The 12,268-nt window shown below is 51.6% G+C and overlaps 6 protein-coding genes across 6 annotated transcripts in view; 2 read left to right on the top strand and 4 right to left on the bottom strand.

The window, feature by feature from the left end:
- VTN49DRAFT_1539 (uncharacterized protein) overlaps positions 1-2,473 on the top strand; it is a gene marked incomplete at both ends in the record, with an annotated part of 8,240 nt that extends 5,767 nt beyond the window's left edge. Inside the window, 4 exons of the mRNA XM_069409164.1 lie at positions 37-116; positions 162-1,973; positions 2,033-2,136; positions 2,190-2,473. Coding sequence (XP_069270578.1) covers positions 37-116; positions 162-1,973; positions 2,033-2,136; positions 2,190-2,473 — 2,280 coding nt within the window. The remainder of the gene's footprint in view (positions 1-36; positions 117-161; positions 1,974-2,032; positions 2,137-2,189) is intronic.
- Positions 2,474-2,584: 111 nt separating this feature from the next.
- VTN49DRAFT_1538 (uncharacterized protein) lies at positions 2,585-3,994 on the top strand (the record flags this gene model as incomplete). Its single annotated transcript, XM_069409163.1, has 1 exon — positions 2,585-3,994. One exon carries the CDS (start codon positions 2,585-2,587, stop codon positions 3,992-3,994), a length of 1,410 nt encoding a protein of 469 aa, XP_069270577.1.
- Positions 3,995-5,001: 1,007 nt separating this feature from the next.
- On the bottom strand, positions 5,002-5,328 carry VTN49DRAFT_1537 (uncharacterized protein; the record flags this gene model as incomplete). Its single annotated transcript, XM_069409162.1, has 1 exon — positions 5,002-5,328. One exon carries the CDS (start codon positions 5,326-5,328, stop codon positions 5,002-5,004), a length of 327 nt encoding a protein of 108 aa, XP_069270576.1.
- Positions 5,329-5,378: 50 nt separating this feature from the next.
- On the bottom strand, positions 5,379-6,162 carry VTN49DRAFT_1536 (uncharacterized protein; the record flags this gene model as incomplete). Its single annotated transcript, XM_069409161.1, has 2 exons — positions 5,379-5,790; positions 5,897-6,162. The coding sequence occupies 2 exons, from the start codon at positions 6,160-6,162 to the stop codon at positions 5,379-5,381; spliced, it is 678 nt and encodes a 225-aa protein (XP_069270575.1).
- Positions 6,163-10,167: 4,005 nt separating this feature from the next.
- On the bottom strand, positions 10,168-11,066 carry VTN49DRAFT_1535 (uncharacterized protein; the record flags this gene model as incomplete). Its single annotated transcript, XM_069409160.1, has 2 exons — positions 10,168-10,371; positions 10,431-11,066. The coding sequence occupies 2 exons, from the start codon at positions 11,064-11,066 to the stop codon at positions 10,168-10,170; spliced, it is 840 nt and encodes a 279-aa protein (XP_069270574.1).
- A 472-nt stretch (positions 11,067-11,538) lies between these two features.
- VTN49DRAFT_1534 (uncharacterized protein) lies at positions 11,539-12,167 on the bottom strand (the record flags this gene model as incomplete). The annotated part of the gene is made up of 2 exons (XM_069409159.1): positions 11,539-12,008; positions 12,074-12,167. 2 exons carry the CDS (start codon positions 12,165-12,167, stop codon positions 11,539-11,541), a joined length of 564 nt encoding a protein of 187 aa, XP_069270573.1.
- Positions 12,168-12,268: the final 101 nt, after the last annotated feature.

The following is a 12,268-nucleotide window of genomic DNA, read 5'->3' as shown; positions in this document are numbered from 1 at the left end:
CCAGATGATTTCGTGTTCGACGAGGAGCTGCGACAGGTTGTAAACGAGCGGTTGAAGACCAATAAGCAGCTGCGGGAGGAGGTCAACCGCCTGAAGGGTCGCAAGAAGAATGGAAAGCGAGGGAGGCAGCATTGACTAGCCGACCTTGAAAGGGACCCCAGGACGACGGTGACGACCACGGTGGCGATCTTTGCGGTCAACAAGTACCCGTTGAAGGATTCAGCCATTTTGGATTCTGGTGCCACCACACATATCTTCAACGACCGGAGGCGATTCAGTAATTTCCGAGAAGCCTCAAAGGGGGATCATGTCATTGCTGGAGACGGTCGCCTGCCTATCAGAGGATACGGCGACGTGGACGTCAAGGTTGAGAATCTGGCCGGCAAGGAAGAGACAATGAGGCTACGTGACGTGGCGTACTGTCGAGAAATGCCGACCAACTTGGTCTCCCTCATTCGGTTGATTGACAGTGGCATTCACTGGGATACACGGCTGACCGAGTCAGGACAGACAGTCCTGAAGACACGGAGTGGACGGGTTGTGGGAGTCCTGACCAGGGCATACAATCAGTTTGTATTGGAGAACGTACCGCGGGATAGGGCCCCAAATACAAAGAAGTTGTCAGCGTACCCCGCCCGCCACAATTACAATAGTTGGACCGCAAGACGCCCCAGCCAGGCACACGCAAGGATCTGGCATCTCCGCCTCGGACATCCAGGACCAGACCCGTTGGAGCATCTTGTCGAAGGGGTAACCGGCGCCAAGATCAAAGGTACACCGACGACGAAATGCGATGCGTGCGCCCAGGCGAAGATGGAACGGCAGGTCAGACGTGCGCCAAGGGATCTGTCTGACTACCGTCCCGGAGAAAGACTGGCGGTCGATTTTCATGATTTCCAGAAGGACAAGGAATGGTATTCGTACCTGTGCCTTCTCACCGACCGCGTCTCCCGAATGTCTTGGGACTACTACCTGCAGGATCGCACGTCCGACCCAATTATCACCGCACTGCAAGATATCATCACCCTCCTGGAGAGACAATATGGCGTCAAAGTCAAAGTTATCGAATGTGACAACGAAATCGAGCAGAAGCGAAAGGCAGTGAAGAGCTTCCTGAACGGCTTGGGAATCAAGACGGAGCCTTCAGCGCCATACGCTCAAGCTCAGGACGGAGGCGCCGAACGCTCGGGGGGTGTGGTGAAGGAGCGAGTCAACGCCATGAGGAGCGGTGCAAACCTCCCGGAAACTCTATGGCGTGAGATTTGCAGGGCGGCGGTATACCTATTGAATCGGACGCCGAGGTACGCACTCGATTGGAAGACCCCGTGGGAAGTTTTCCACGAACGCCTGGGGCGGAGTGCAAAGCGACCGGATGTTGCGCATCTGCGGGTATACGGGTGCAAGGCGTACGTCATGTCACCAGCGGCGCACAAGAAGGAGAACCGCCTGAAGCGATTTGACCCCAAGGCTTGGATCGGTTACCTTGTAGGGTACGCATCGTCAAATATCTATCGAATTTGGGTCCCGCATAAGAAGAGGGTCATCTCGGCGCGAGATGTGATATTCGACGAGGAGACGACCTTCGACGGCAACTTCGAGACCCTCAGAGACGATGTAAAGGAACTGAGCCTGGACGAGATCGCGGATCTCCAAGATAGGGCTCAGATGCATAATGGCCGCAATGTCCTGGAGGTGCAGCGACCGCAGCAGGAGATGGGAATGCCGTTGGACGACGGGGATGACTGGACGGACGACGAGTCTTCGTCCGATGATGAGCTCGCATGGGACGACGGTCGAATTCAAGAAAGAACCGTCGCAAAAGGTGAGAATGAAGGGCATTTGCCCACACCACCAGCCTCTCCGCCAGATGCCCTAATGGCGGTTGCCATGTTTGGGTCCACCGTCACTGTTGACCATGCAGTGACCGCCTTGCCTGGGCAAGGAGAGGGAAAACCGGAAGGTACAGGGGAAACGTGCGGGAGTTTCGTGAGGGAGTTATCCTGCGTGAATCGCGACACCCATGGGGTGGAAGACTCCCAAAACCGGGGACGGAGGTGTGCAATGTCGGTGCGGGGAATCCGGATCCCCTAAATCTTGGCCTGTCGGAACCAGGGCTTTTCGCGCCAGCGTTGAACCGTTGAGGACAGATGTGCACACGTTGGACGCATGGAGAGGGGCCTTCTACGCAGGTATGAGGGCTGCGGTGGTTCGAAGAACAGGCTTGAGGAAGGGGCAAGCAGACCGACGATTTGCTGCCCGCCCACGAGGACAGGCGAGGATGCATGGCCATATCACGCGAGAAGAGGCCATGCAACGGTGGAAGAACAATGAAATCATCCACCGACGAGAATTGCCAGAACCCCCAGAGAGACATGAAGATCTGGCAAGTCATCCCTTAGGAGAACTGTTCCTCAAAGGCGAGGAAGACCATCTAAGAAGCCACGTCGATGTCGGGACCTGGGAGAAGGTCTGAATTAGTGACAAGAAAGGGAGTGAAGATCCCACTATCCGGCTTGCGAAGATTCTTGGACACAGATAGGTGTACGCTTACAAGTTTGACAAGCACGGCAGGCTGCAGAAAGTCATGGCCAGGCTCGTGGTTGGGGGGGATCAACAGGGGCGGCTGACCGACCAAGATACCTATGCCGCAACGTTGGCTGGACGATCCTTCCGGATGCTGATGGCAATTGCCGCGAGATTCGACCTTGAGCTGATTCAGTACGATGCCGTGAACGCGTTTGTAAACGCCCATCTCGACGAAGTGGTTTTTATGCGCATGCCGCCGGGATATCAAGAACAAGACACGATCTTCCGTCTTCGAAAGGCACTATACGGGCTGCGACGGTCTCCTTTGCTCTGGCAGAAAGAACTCACCAAGACTCTGCTTGAAATCGGATATGAGCGGGTGCCTCATGAGCCATGCGCGTTCATCCGGAATGGTGTTATCATTTTCTTCTACGTGGATGACATCGTGATTGCATACCGGAAAGAGCGGAGAACGACGGCACCCCGAGCAGTGATCGAGTTGAAGCAGAGGTACAAGTTGCAGGGAGGAGACAACTTGAACTGGTTCCTTGGGATTCGGGTTGTACGAAGTCGACCTCAACGGAAGATTTGGCTCGCGCAAACCTCCTATATCGATAAGATTGCGAGCCTTGCGTCGGTAAAGCAACCCGAGAAGATTCCCATGGGACGCCAGGAACTACTCCCTCACGAGGATTACGCCAGTGCCGAGGAGATACGGAGTTACCAGCGGAAGATTGGCTCCCTGATGTACGTGGCGGTACACACTCGGCCCGACGTTGCGTTCGCAGTTTCCAGGCTTGCACGATTTATGACAAACCCAGGACCTGAACACCTTGAAGCTGCCGATCGAGTCCTGAATTACCTTGCGCACACAAAGTATTTAGGGCTTCAGTTCGGTGGAGACAATGATCTACGTGTGGCCAGCGATGCATCCTTTGCGGACAATACCCTAGATCGAAAGAGTAGCCAGGCTTTTGCAATGAAACTGTTTGGCGGCATGATCGGGTGGAGGGCAAACAAGCAGGACACGGTTACTACCTCCACCACGGAAGCCGAACTACTGGCCTTGGCGCAAGCCGCGAAGGAGTCTATGTTCGTCAGTCGTCTACTCAAGGAACTCAAGGTGAAACTCGACAAGGAACGAATTCGTATTGAATGCGACAATCGCCAGACAATTGGCCTCGTCACTAAGGACAATTTGACCCTCAAGACCAACCTACACCATGTGGATATACACAACCACTGGCTACGGCAGGTATACAGCAGAGGGGGAATCGAGGTCAAGTACACGGAGAGTTCCAAGATGATGGCGGATGGATTGACAAAGGCGCTGCCACGACAGAGTTTCGAAAGGTTCAGGAACCAGATGGGCCTTGTCAATATTCAAGAACTTTTGACCGAGATAGACCCAGAGGGTGAAGGCAGCCTGGAACTTAACGAAGAACTGTGGCACTTGGACAACGATTGACTGCTGCAGTTGCGACCTCGCGATCGCACCTGTGAGGGGTGTGTTAAATTGCAAGGGTCACGATGGATAGCAAAACCATGGTGATACCTGGTAGGACCTTTAAATCTAGGCATGGTAACTGTCTATAGACCGTCCATCTAGAGCAGGCTGTATACAGGGCACCGAGGATGATGAAAGAAAGGAGGGAAAGAGGGGCACAGCGAAAACCAGATCTAAGTACCCAATGTGGGTCACGTGATAGATAGACGCCTAGTTTACGCTTAGTCTTGCCAAGGTACTGAAGCCTGGGGGCTGGGTCAAAGGTCTATGGCTCTACGAGTACATTACCGACCCGAGACGGAAGTGGAGCACAGAGCGTAGACCTAACTAAGAGGTCGGAATGATACGTAATGTAGATACCCGTAAAAGGGCGGACTCACCAAGATACTTGAAGGGAGGGTAGACTGCCGGATGGACTACGGAGCTGAAAGAGACGTGATTCTACTCCGTGCAATCATCTATGTCTCATCTGGTGGGAGTGAAGTTTCGTTCCTATGGACTACTATACGTCAGCTTTCAATCAAGCGCAGTTATTGATGGGAAACGCCTTAACAGGTCCACTTACACGGAGAGAGTACATAAACTAAGTAAAGGGCGTCAGACAAACGTCAAGGTTAGGAGTCGAGGGCTTATTTGTGTACAACTGGCACTATCAATGGAACAACGGTTACAGGGACTCCATGTCGATTCCCAGTTTCTCCCCCCCAATGGGGCAGCCATAGTAAGAGTTCTTGGATCCTACGGTCTTTGACACTCCTCTGGGCCATGAGAAAGCCTTCCTCTCATTGGAGTCTGAAATGACTAACGGAATACGGAGTATGATAGCACATACATCTACTCGTGTACGACGTAATACCGGTTATTCATATGCATGTTTGGAGGCAGGATGTTTCTGGTAGCTGTCTGATGAGGCAAATAACAGCTCCATGTACCGAGCATAGGCTGTGTATGGAGTACCTATTACCTTCTTACATTCCTAATTCCGTTTGATTCTCCAATTCCCAGATACACTTTCCGGACCTTCTAAGAGATGGCATATATATGGCACTGCGAAGGAACCAAACATCTAGATGTAATGGAAGAGAAATTATGTTTCCCAAGCGTGAGGCCTCAATTGCTCGGCTATGTACACTAGACAACGAAGCAATAACAATTTTTTCACGAGAATAGGGAGCAAAACACCGCAAAGCAACTACTGATCCTGGCCAGGCTCGCACAAAGTTCTCCACAGTCCTCCAAAGTATCACTCGCAAGGGCAGACAGATATGCTGATTGAATACCTTCAACCGGCACATCTGACGACATTCTTGGCTGTTGCCTCGCGAGATCACCACCAGGTTACGTCTTAGCCCACGTCAGCAACGGTGATGCGAGCATAGCCGCTGCTGAAGTAGCCCTCCGTTGCAACGATCTGGTAGTAGTGGTCACCGTTGACATTCAAACCAGCGCGAGCCCAGGCGTCGAAGTGGCAGCCCGTCTGGACGGTACCGCTGGTGCGCTTGTCCTGGCGGACCGACCAGTATTGGTCGAAGGTTTGGGTGCCGTCGATGCTAGGTGCGTTGACGCGAGTGGTCTTGCCGAGTCGATAGATGCTACCGTCGCACTCGACAGTTCCTAGATCGGTAGCACCGGAGGAAGGATCATAGGTGCCAAAGTTCTCGACGATGTAATACTCGACCAGCGGGTTGCGGGTCCAACCGTAGACCGCAAGGTAGCTGTTGCCGTTTGGCTGGTAAACACCCTCAAAGTGGATGGCTCTGTCATGTACAGGTTAGCTAGCTGGTTGGGGTGAGGAAAGCTTTCAACGATTCAAATGAACGCGGACGGATTACTATTCGGTTATCTGTCTTGGGGGACACGTACCTTGCGTTCAGGCCGGGGTTCCAGCCCTTTCCACCGACGAGGTTACCGCCATCTCCCCAGCTGATCTCGTAGGTGCCGCCTTCCAGGTTGGTGTACGTGGCCTGCGCTCCACCGTCACTCCACCAGGAATAGTAATAACCATCGTGCCAGCCCTCCGAGTTGGGGGTTGTCTGTCGCTTTTCGAGCTCCGTGGCATTCCCTGCCGGGAAGGCCAGGGCCCCAGTCGCGGCTAAGGCCGCAAGGGCAACGGGGGTAAAGCCGACCATCACTGCAAGGATTGCAAGACGTCGGGCCGATGAAGGATGATCGTCTGCTGGGGATAAACAACAGATCGATGGGCGATCTTCCATGCCCTTTATATATCCATGTTGTCGAAGATGTCGTTGCTTGGAGCTCCGACGAAAACAGAATCTCCATTCTGACTACTCTGTGACTGGAGACTGTGAACAACCGGTTGAATAATCCCAATTGGACAGGATATCATCGTGTGTAAGAAAAGGCCGGAAAATGCAGTGCTCCGGTGCTCAGTTGCTCTCGTCTGTGAGTGGAGAGTCGTTTCAGATCGTCGTTCCCTAAGAAAACGTAATTAAAGACTGCTTTGCCGAGGCACGTCCTGCAAGTACCCCGGGGCTGGCGATGAATCTGGGGAAGAAGTGCAATAGCAGCAAATCACCGTCGTTAGCCATCCTCTAGTCACCCGGACCGAGCCGTGATCGTCGTGATGGCATCCTCCAGTTCCGGATAAATGTCAGGCGCAACGTGGTTTTTGCGGGGAAACCAAAGCTGCCAAGTCCTTCACGATTTTACCGGTAGCATGATTTCATCCGCATCATGCAAGAGAAGAGATGGCCAGGTTCGAGACCTCGTTTGAGTCGTTTCAAGCTTCGGAGTGATCGTCCTGATAATTAACCGGCACAAATCGGCTTTAATAATTGAGAGATTAAGCATAAGTCGCATAACCTTCTAATTCATCGAGCGGTTCTCATCTCGCAATGTGAATTCACCAGTCGTTTTCTCTTCTGGTTGGTTGCATGCCCAAACCCCTGGAGCCAAGCCGGCATTTCAGCATTCCAATATCAGTGAGTGTGCACTTAAAGCCAATTATCATGTGTGAAATGACTAGCGGGCCCACGTAGTGCTTGCAAAATGGACGTTTCCCTCTACAATTCCCATAGATCGCAGATCTCACAAAGTCGCATGCTTCAAATTGCGGTTTTCCTACCATGTTACCTCAAGAAACCTCCCTAGGCAGAATACCTTGTCCTGTTTCATGCATCTGTCCTCTGTTCTGTACATCCTCTACGGGTTGGACAGACTTCTGCCTGATTTTATCCGGAAACGGACGATAGAGGCTGGATGAACAGGCCAGGTCGGCAGAATGGAACAGGACGGACTTCGGCTTGCGTCGGAATCGTGAAAAATGATCGACACGCTCTTTGTACTCTCTGCTTATGACATCGGAGTTGCAATTCTTTTGCCTTCAATCTCGGTGAATATGCTGCAAGTTGCGGCTGCCAGCTTGCACGTGGCGAATTGGGAGGCCTTGAAGATGCAATTGCCCATGAAGGGCTGGCGACCTCTCTCCATACATACATGAACGTGGTAACGATGGGAAGCAAAGAGCGGACAAATGCATGTTTATGGCGCCGGCCGTCTTGCATGAAATGGAAATCTCGGGCCAGTAGCTCTAATTGTGAATGACAGAGGCCGTAGAGTGATGTAAAGCGAATGCATGTATACAATCCCTAAGATTGCGAGTGAGGGAAGTAAGTACTTGCATTGCAAGTCAACTTTCCTGCTCGACATGGGCCAGTTGCACTGAAACTGCTGGCCATTTTCACCAAAGCGGTTGTCATGAACAACCACACGTTTGCTGTTGCTGGCACGACATTTTGTTGTGTGTCCTCATGAAGGTAGTGCTCTCGGGCACTAGGCAATCCAGCATCGTCTCGGGCCGATTTTCAGGAACTCTAGCACCTCATCCAGTCAAAAAATCAGAGGAAGTCTGGGGTTCTCACCAATCTCATGGAAGAAGAGTCCATATTCTCCCTTGGCAATTGTTTAGCTTGTCAGTTGTAGGGTGATGGACGTGAGCTACTTCCCGGTCACGGGACTGATCTCCTTGAAGAAGAGCCGTGATGACTGGCCATCAAGGAATTTAGCCGGGACTGGTCTGTCAACATTTCGAATATCCTCTAACTGAAGACCCAGGGATGCGGATACCCTTTATGCAACCTGCCTTTCCTGGTTCAGGTGATTACAGGGGTGATTTTCCACCCATAACTTAGAGCTTTTAATCCAAAAATGGTAGGACTGTTCGAGCAGAAGACTCTATCAGAAGTTGCAGTAGTTGCAGAAGAACGAGACAGAACTACTCTCCAGAGTTGTCACCCAGCCGGCAGATGGCGTGACGATACATGGACAATTGTCCGTGCTCCGCTGTGTCCGTCCGTCCGCCGAGTCTTCGCTGCCCAACAAGCAGCTTAGGAAGCGCCCACTACCGATCCTTATTGCTATGGTCGTAATTCGTAAGGGACATACGAAGTGTAGGTTCGAAAGTGAGAAAGGCAACGTCTAGGAATAAGGCCAGAGGATTACCCTATCTTGTGGGTTACCTGAATAAACGTGGATCAGAAGTTAGGGCACGACCTGGTTGCAGGACAAATGACTGCAATCTCCAATCTTCACCTGCGTTTGCTGGAGCTCCCAGGGTCTTGGAGACTGGCTGGCAAGCCAACACATTGTACCTAGTCTCTTGAGTAGACAGGGTTTATCTCTAGAATCCAGCAAAGCGCTCTGCAGATCGGGCTCATCGTATACAAGTTTCCCGCTTTGGAAAGAGGATTAAATCCGTTAATGACCTTTCTACCTTGTGTATCCGTAATGTACTCTGTAGCTCTTTTGCCGTCGATAAAGGCGACAGAGCAGGGGAACGGAAGCTCCAGCAAATCGAATCAACCGATTAACTTGACTGCTACGATCTTTCCGGTTAAAACTCTTGTCTTGGGGAGGTGTGACGGACTGATTCTTTGCAACCAAGTCGACATATTCAATGATGTTTGGATTGACCAGCAGGCCGGCTGGGTTACCTCAGCCTTCATGCAGCAAATGGGTGGTACAGCCTCCAATTTGCTGACGGAGTATCTTGCATCCCAGTCAGGGCACGCAGAGCCCGATGATACGAGAATGGATTGAACCGTATCAGCCGGATAGAATAGTTCCAACCTTTGATCAGTTTGTCGCTTCTTGGAGGTGATGAAGACAACGGCATATCGGGACATCTTTCGAATCCCTAGCGGCTGTCAAACGAAAGACTTTAGGCAAAATGTCGTTGCTGCTGCGGCACACCGTACCAGCAGTTCAGGGAAAGGTGATGATTATCACAACATGTGAACTTCATCTTAACCAATGCGCTAATCTGCACCGAGGATAAACAATGATTGTGACATCCTTTGGTTCCAAACCAATGTCCTTGAAGGTACACACAACTCCAGTTTCTCCCATTGCCATGAACCAAATATACCGCCGACCTCATGAAGGTGTTACATGACGTTCTGATAGGTTTGCACGTCACGTAAATATATGTCCGGAGCTTTGCATGAGCCAGACGGAGCAACATAGTCAATTAGCCCCATCTGAGCAGATCCTAATATCGTCTTCGGCAGACATAGTATCGAGCACAATATATATTGGACAATTGATCCAGTGACAATGCGATCGTTGTACGCACCGTGTGTTATTCTACATGCTATTTCTCGGCTCCCATATTCAGAAAGTACCTAGATAGAAACACTGGGGCGCAAGGCCTGCCATGTTCTTGATCGACCGATCACGCCCAATGAAGCTCGATAGCATTGAGATGATCATAGGATCCATCTTTCCGAGTCTGGACGTTCTCCTGGTTCTACGTTTGTATGTCATGAACAGCACCGCGCGGTGACATTTCCGTCACTAGGTAAGTCTCAGTGGACATTCTCCCGTGCTTAGGCATGGGCACCTGGGAAAGATGGGACATGAATATGCCTTTGCTTTCCCTCCAACTGTAAACTATACGGTGGCAAAGTGGGAGCGACTGACTACCATCATGCTCCGGAGAGAAACGAGCACTATTTCTCCTCACAAAACAAGCATAAGAAATACAGTTCCAAGTGATTGCCATAAAAACAACACAGGTAATGCCGTAACTTACTTTACGGCTGGACATATACTTCTCCCAGACACTATGACGTGCCTAGGAGCCGCCAAGTTGGAAGTTCAGGCCACTGACTTCGTTAGAGATACCTTCCTCCCGAAAACCGAGAGCTAAAATCGCTAGCCCGTTTCAACATCTCACGACGACTAGCAGAGTCGATCTTTGCTGGAGCAACAATGTCTTTCTCCCTGTCAAATGGTCGTGAGCTTGGATCATCCTCGCTCGATGCGCGGGATTTATTGCGTTGGTGTGCTTCGTATAAGGAAGTTTTATCCCTCTTGTCCTAAGTGAGAAGGTTGATGAGCGCAATGGACCGCAATGGCAGCCTTGTCCAGAACTTACATTGAGTGCTCGAACCTTCTCAGCAATAATCTTCTCAGACTGTCGCGGTCGGTCTCCTGGTGCATGCTGAGCTGAGGATTCCGAGCGGGTCTCAATACCCATAACCTCGTTCTCCAATCGCTGCCTCTTTTCAGCGACAGTTTCTGTCCACTTAGAGCTCATGCCATTTCGATCTGTCTCTGAGGTTCGTGCCGCTCTCCCCGTCGCGAACCTTCGATTTCGCAACGTGGTCGGGTCAACATTTATGGACCATGAGCTTCGATCGGGAGGATTGAGCATCCATTCGTCACGTTGCTGTACTTTATTTTCACTGGGCTTCGACTCGCCTGCTGACAGTGCGGGATGTATCGCGTCGGTGTCCCAACTACTGCGTCCATTGTTTGCTTCCAGGCTTGAGCCACCACCTTTTGCCGGTGGCAGCGCTGGTCCGAAATCATCATCACTGCTGTCGTCCTCGTCCTCGGAGCCACTGCGTGGAGATTCTTTATCTTCGGAGGCGGATTTGTCCACCGGTGGCAATTGGGGTCCTATGACCCTCTGACGTTTAGGAGGGGTATCTGGCTGTTGTGATGAACTGTCATCGGTTTCGTGCTTGCGCTTCGTACTCGGAAGGTCGACGCCAGAGTCATCCGCCATCTCGCAGTGAAAGTGGTTGGCAGTCGTTTGTCGAGAAGCAGCTTTGATAAGGTGGAACTGATAACCTCCTGACTTTCGAATCACATGACCACGGCGGGCAAGAGAGAAGCGATTGTATTATCTGCTAGAAATTATGGAAAAACTGGTAATATACAGTGATCTATTACGATAAATGGACAACATTATGTCTTTCGGAAGACTCTATGTTCCCAAATAATGTGAAAACCGAATAATGAGGTCGCTGGAACGATTAGCCAAACGTATGGTACCGAAGCGGCCTGTTGTCAGCGTCCCGAGGCAGTAATTCCTGTTCAATAGCCCAGGGAAATACGCTTTCTGGACGTGTTTCCCCTGGAGCCGCGTAGAGCATCGTCTCGAGCCCTCGAAGATAGGGTTGCTCCAGGACGTGGGCCCTTTGCCGCGTCGAGCAGTTTTGTTCAAAGAGTACGGAGAGCAGGTCTGGTTAGGCGACTCACGAGTCCAGTTCCATGGGATCATATATCTCGTCGGCAGTGTCTCTTGATTCCACGGTGACGCAAGGCATCAGGAATGACTTGAAAGACTCCTTCATAGCGTCCAGCGCTCGTTGCCCCTGCTGGGCGGCGATGCGCATCCTGGTTTCCATGATGGCTCGTCGAACACAGTCCTTATCCTCCGGCACCGTTAAAGATCTCGGAATGTGATAGAGAACAAGGGCTTTATCAGGACTAGACTCTTTGAGCACCGCCTGAGGTATTGCGTTCAGCGCCTTCTCTATGTCAGGCAAGAATGATATTCGGTGCTCCTGCGCGTCGATGTCTTTCAGTTCCTTGTCGAGATCGTAGATATAGCTCGTATGCTTCGTATCATCCAGTTGCATCGAATCTTCGATAATGGAGTCATTTTGAACGGTCGCCGGTTCGCTGGAATACAGGTTAGGTGCATGCAGAGAAGGGCTGTCATCTGCACCAACTCCACCAGTCAGCCAATCCGAATGGAAAATTCAGACGGAGAAAAGCACCACTGACCGATCTGCAACCGGGTAAACCTCTTCACGGGGGGCTCGCCTTCGGGGTCGCAGTCTGCGAGGCGCTTGAGGCCCGTTTTGTGTACCATCCGCATCGGAGCTTGGCGTTTTTCCTTTTCCCCTCCATCAAACAAGTCTCGACGCGCGCGCAATTGTCAGCAAAGGTCCGTGTGTGTGGGTTGATCCAGCGTCCGGA

The sequence above is a fragment of the Thermomyces lanuginosus genome, assembly GCF_041956635.1.
Source record: "Thermomyces lanuginosus strain ATCC 200065 unplaced genomic scaffold VTN49scaffold_22, whole genome shotgun sequence".
In the NCBI taxonomy this organism is placed as follows: domain Eukaryota; kingdom Fungi; phylum Ascomycota; class Eurotiomycetes; order Eurotiales; family Trichocomaceae; genus Thermomyces; species Thermomyces lanuginosus.
The sequence above is the reverse complement of the archived record's forward strand: the minus strand, read 5'-3'. Positions and strand labels throughout refer to the sequence as shown.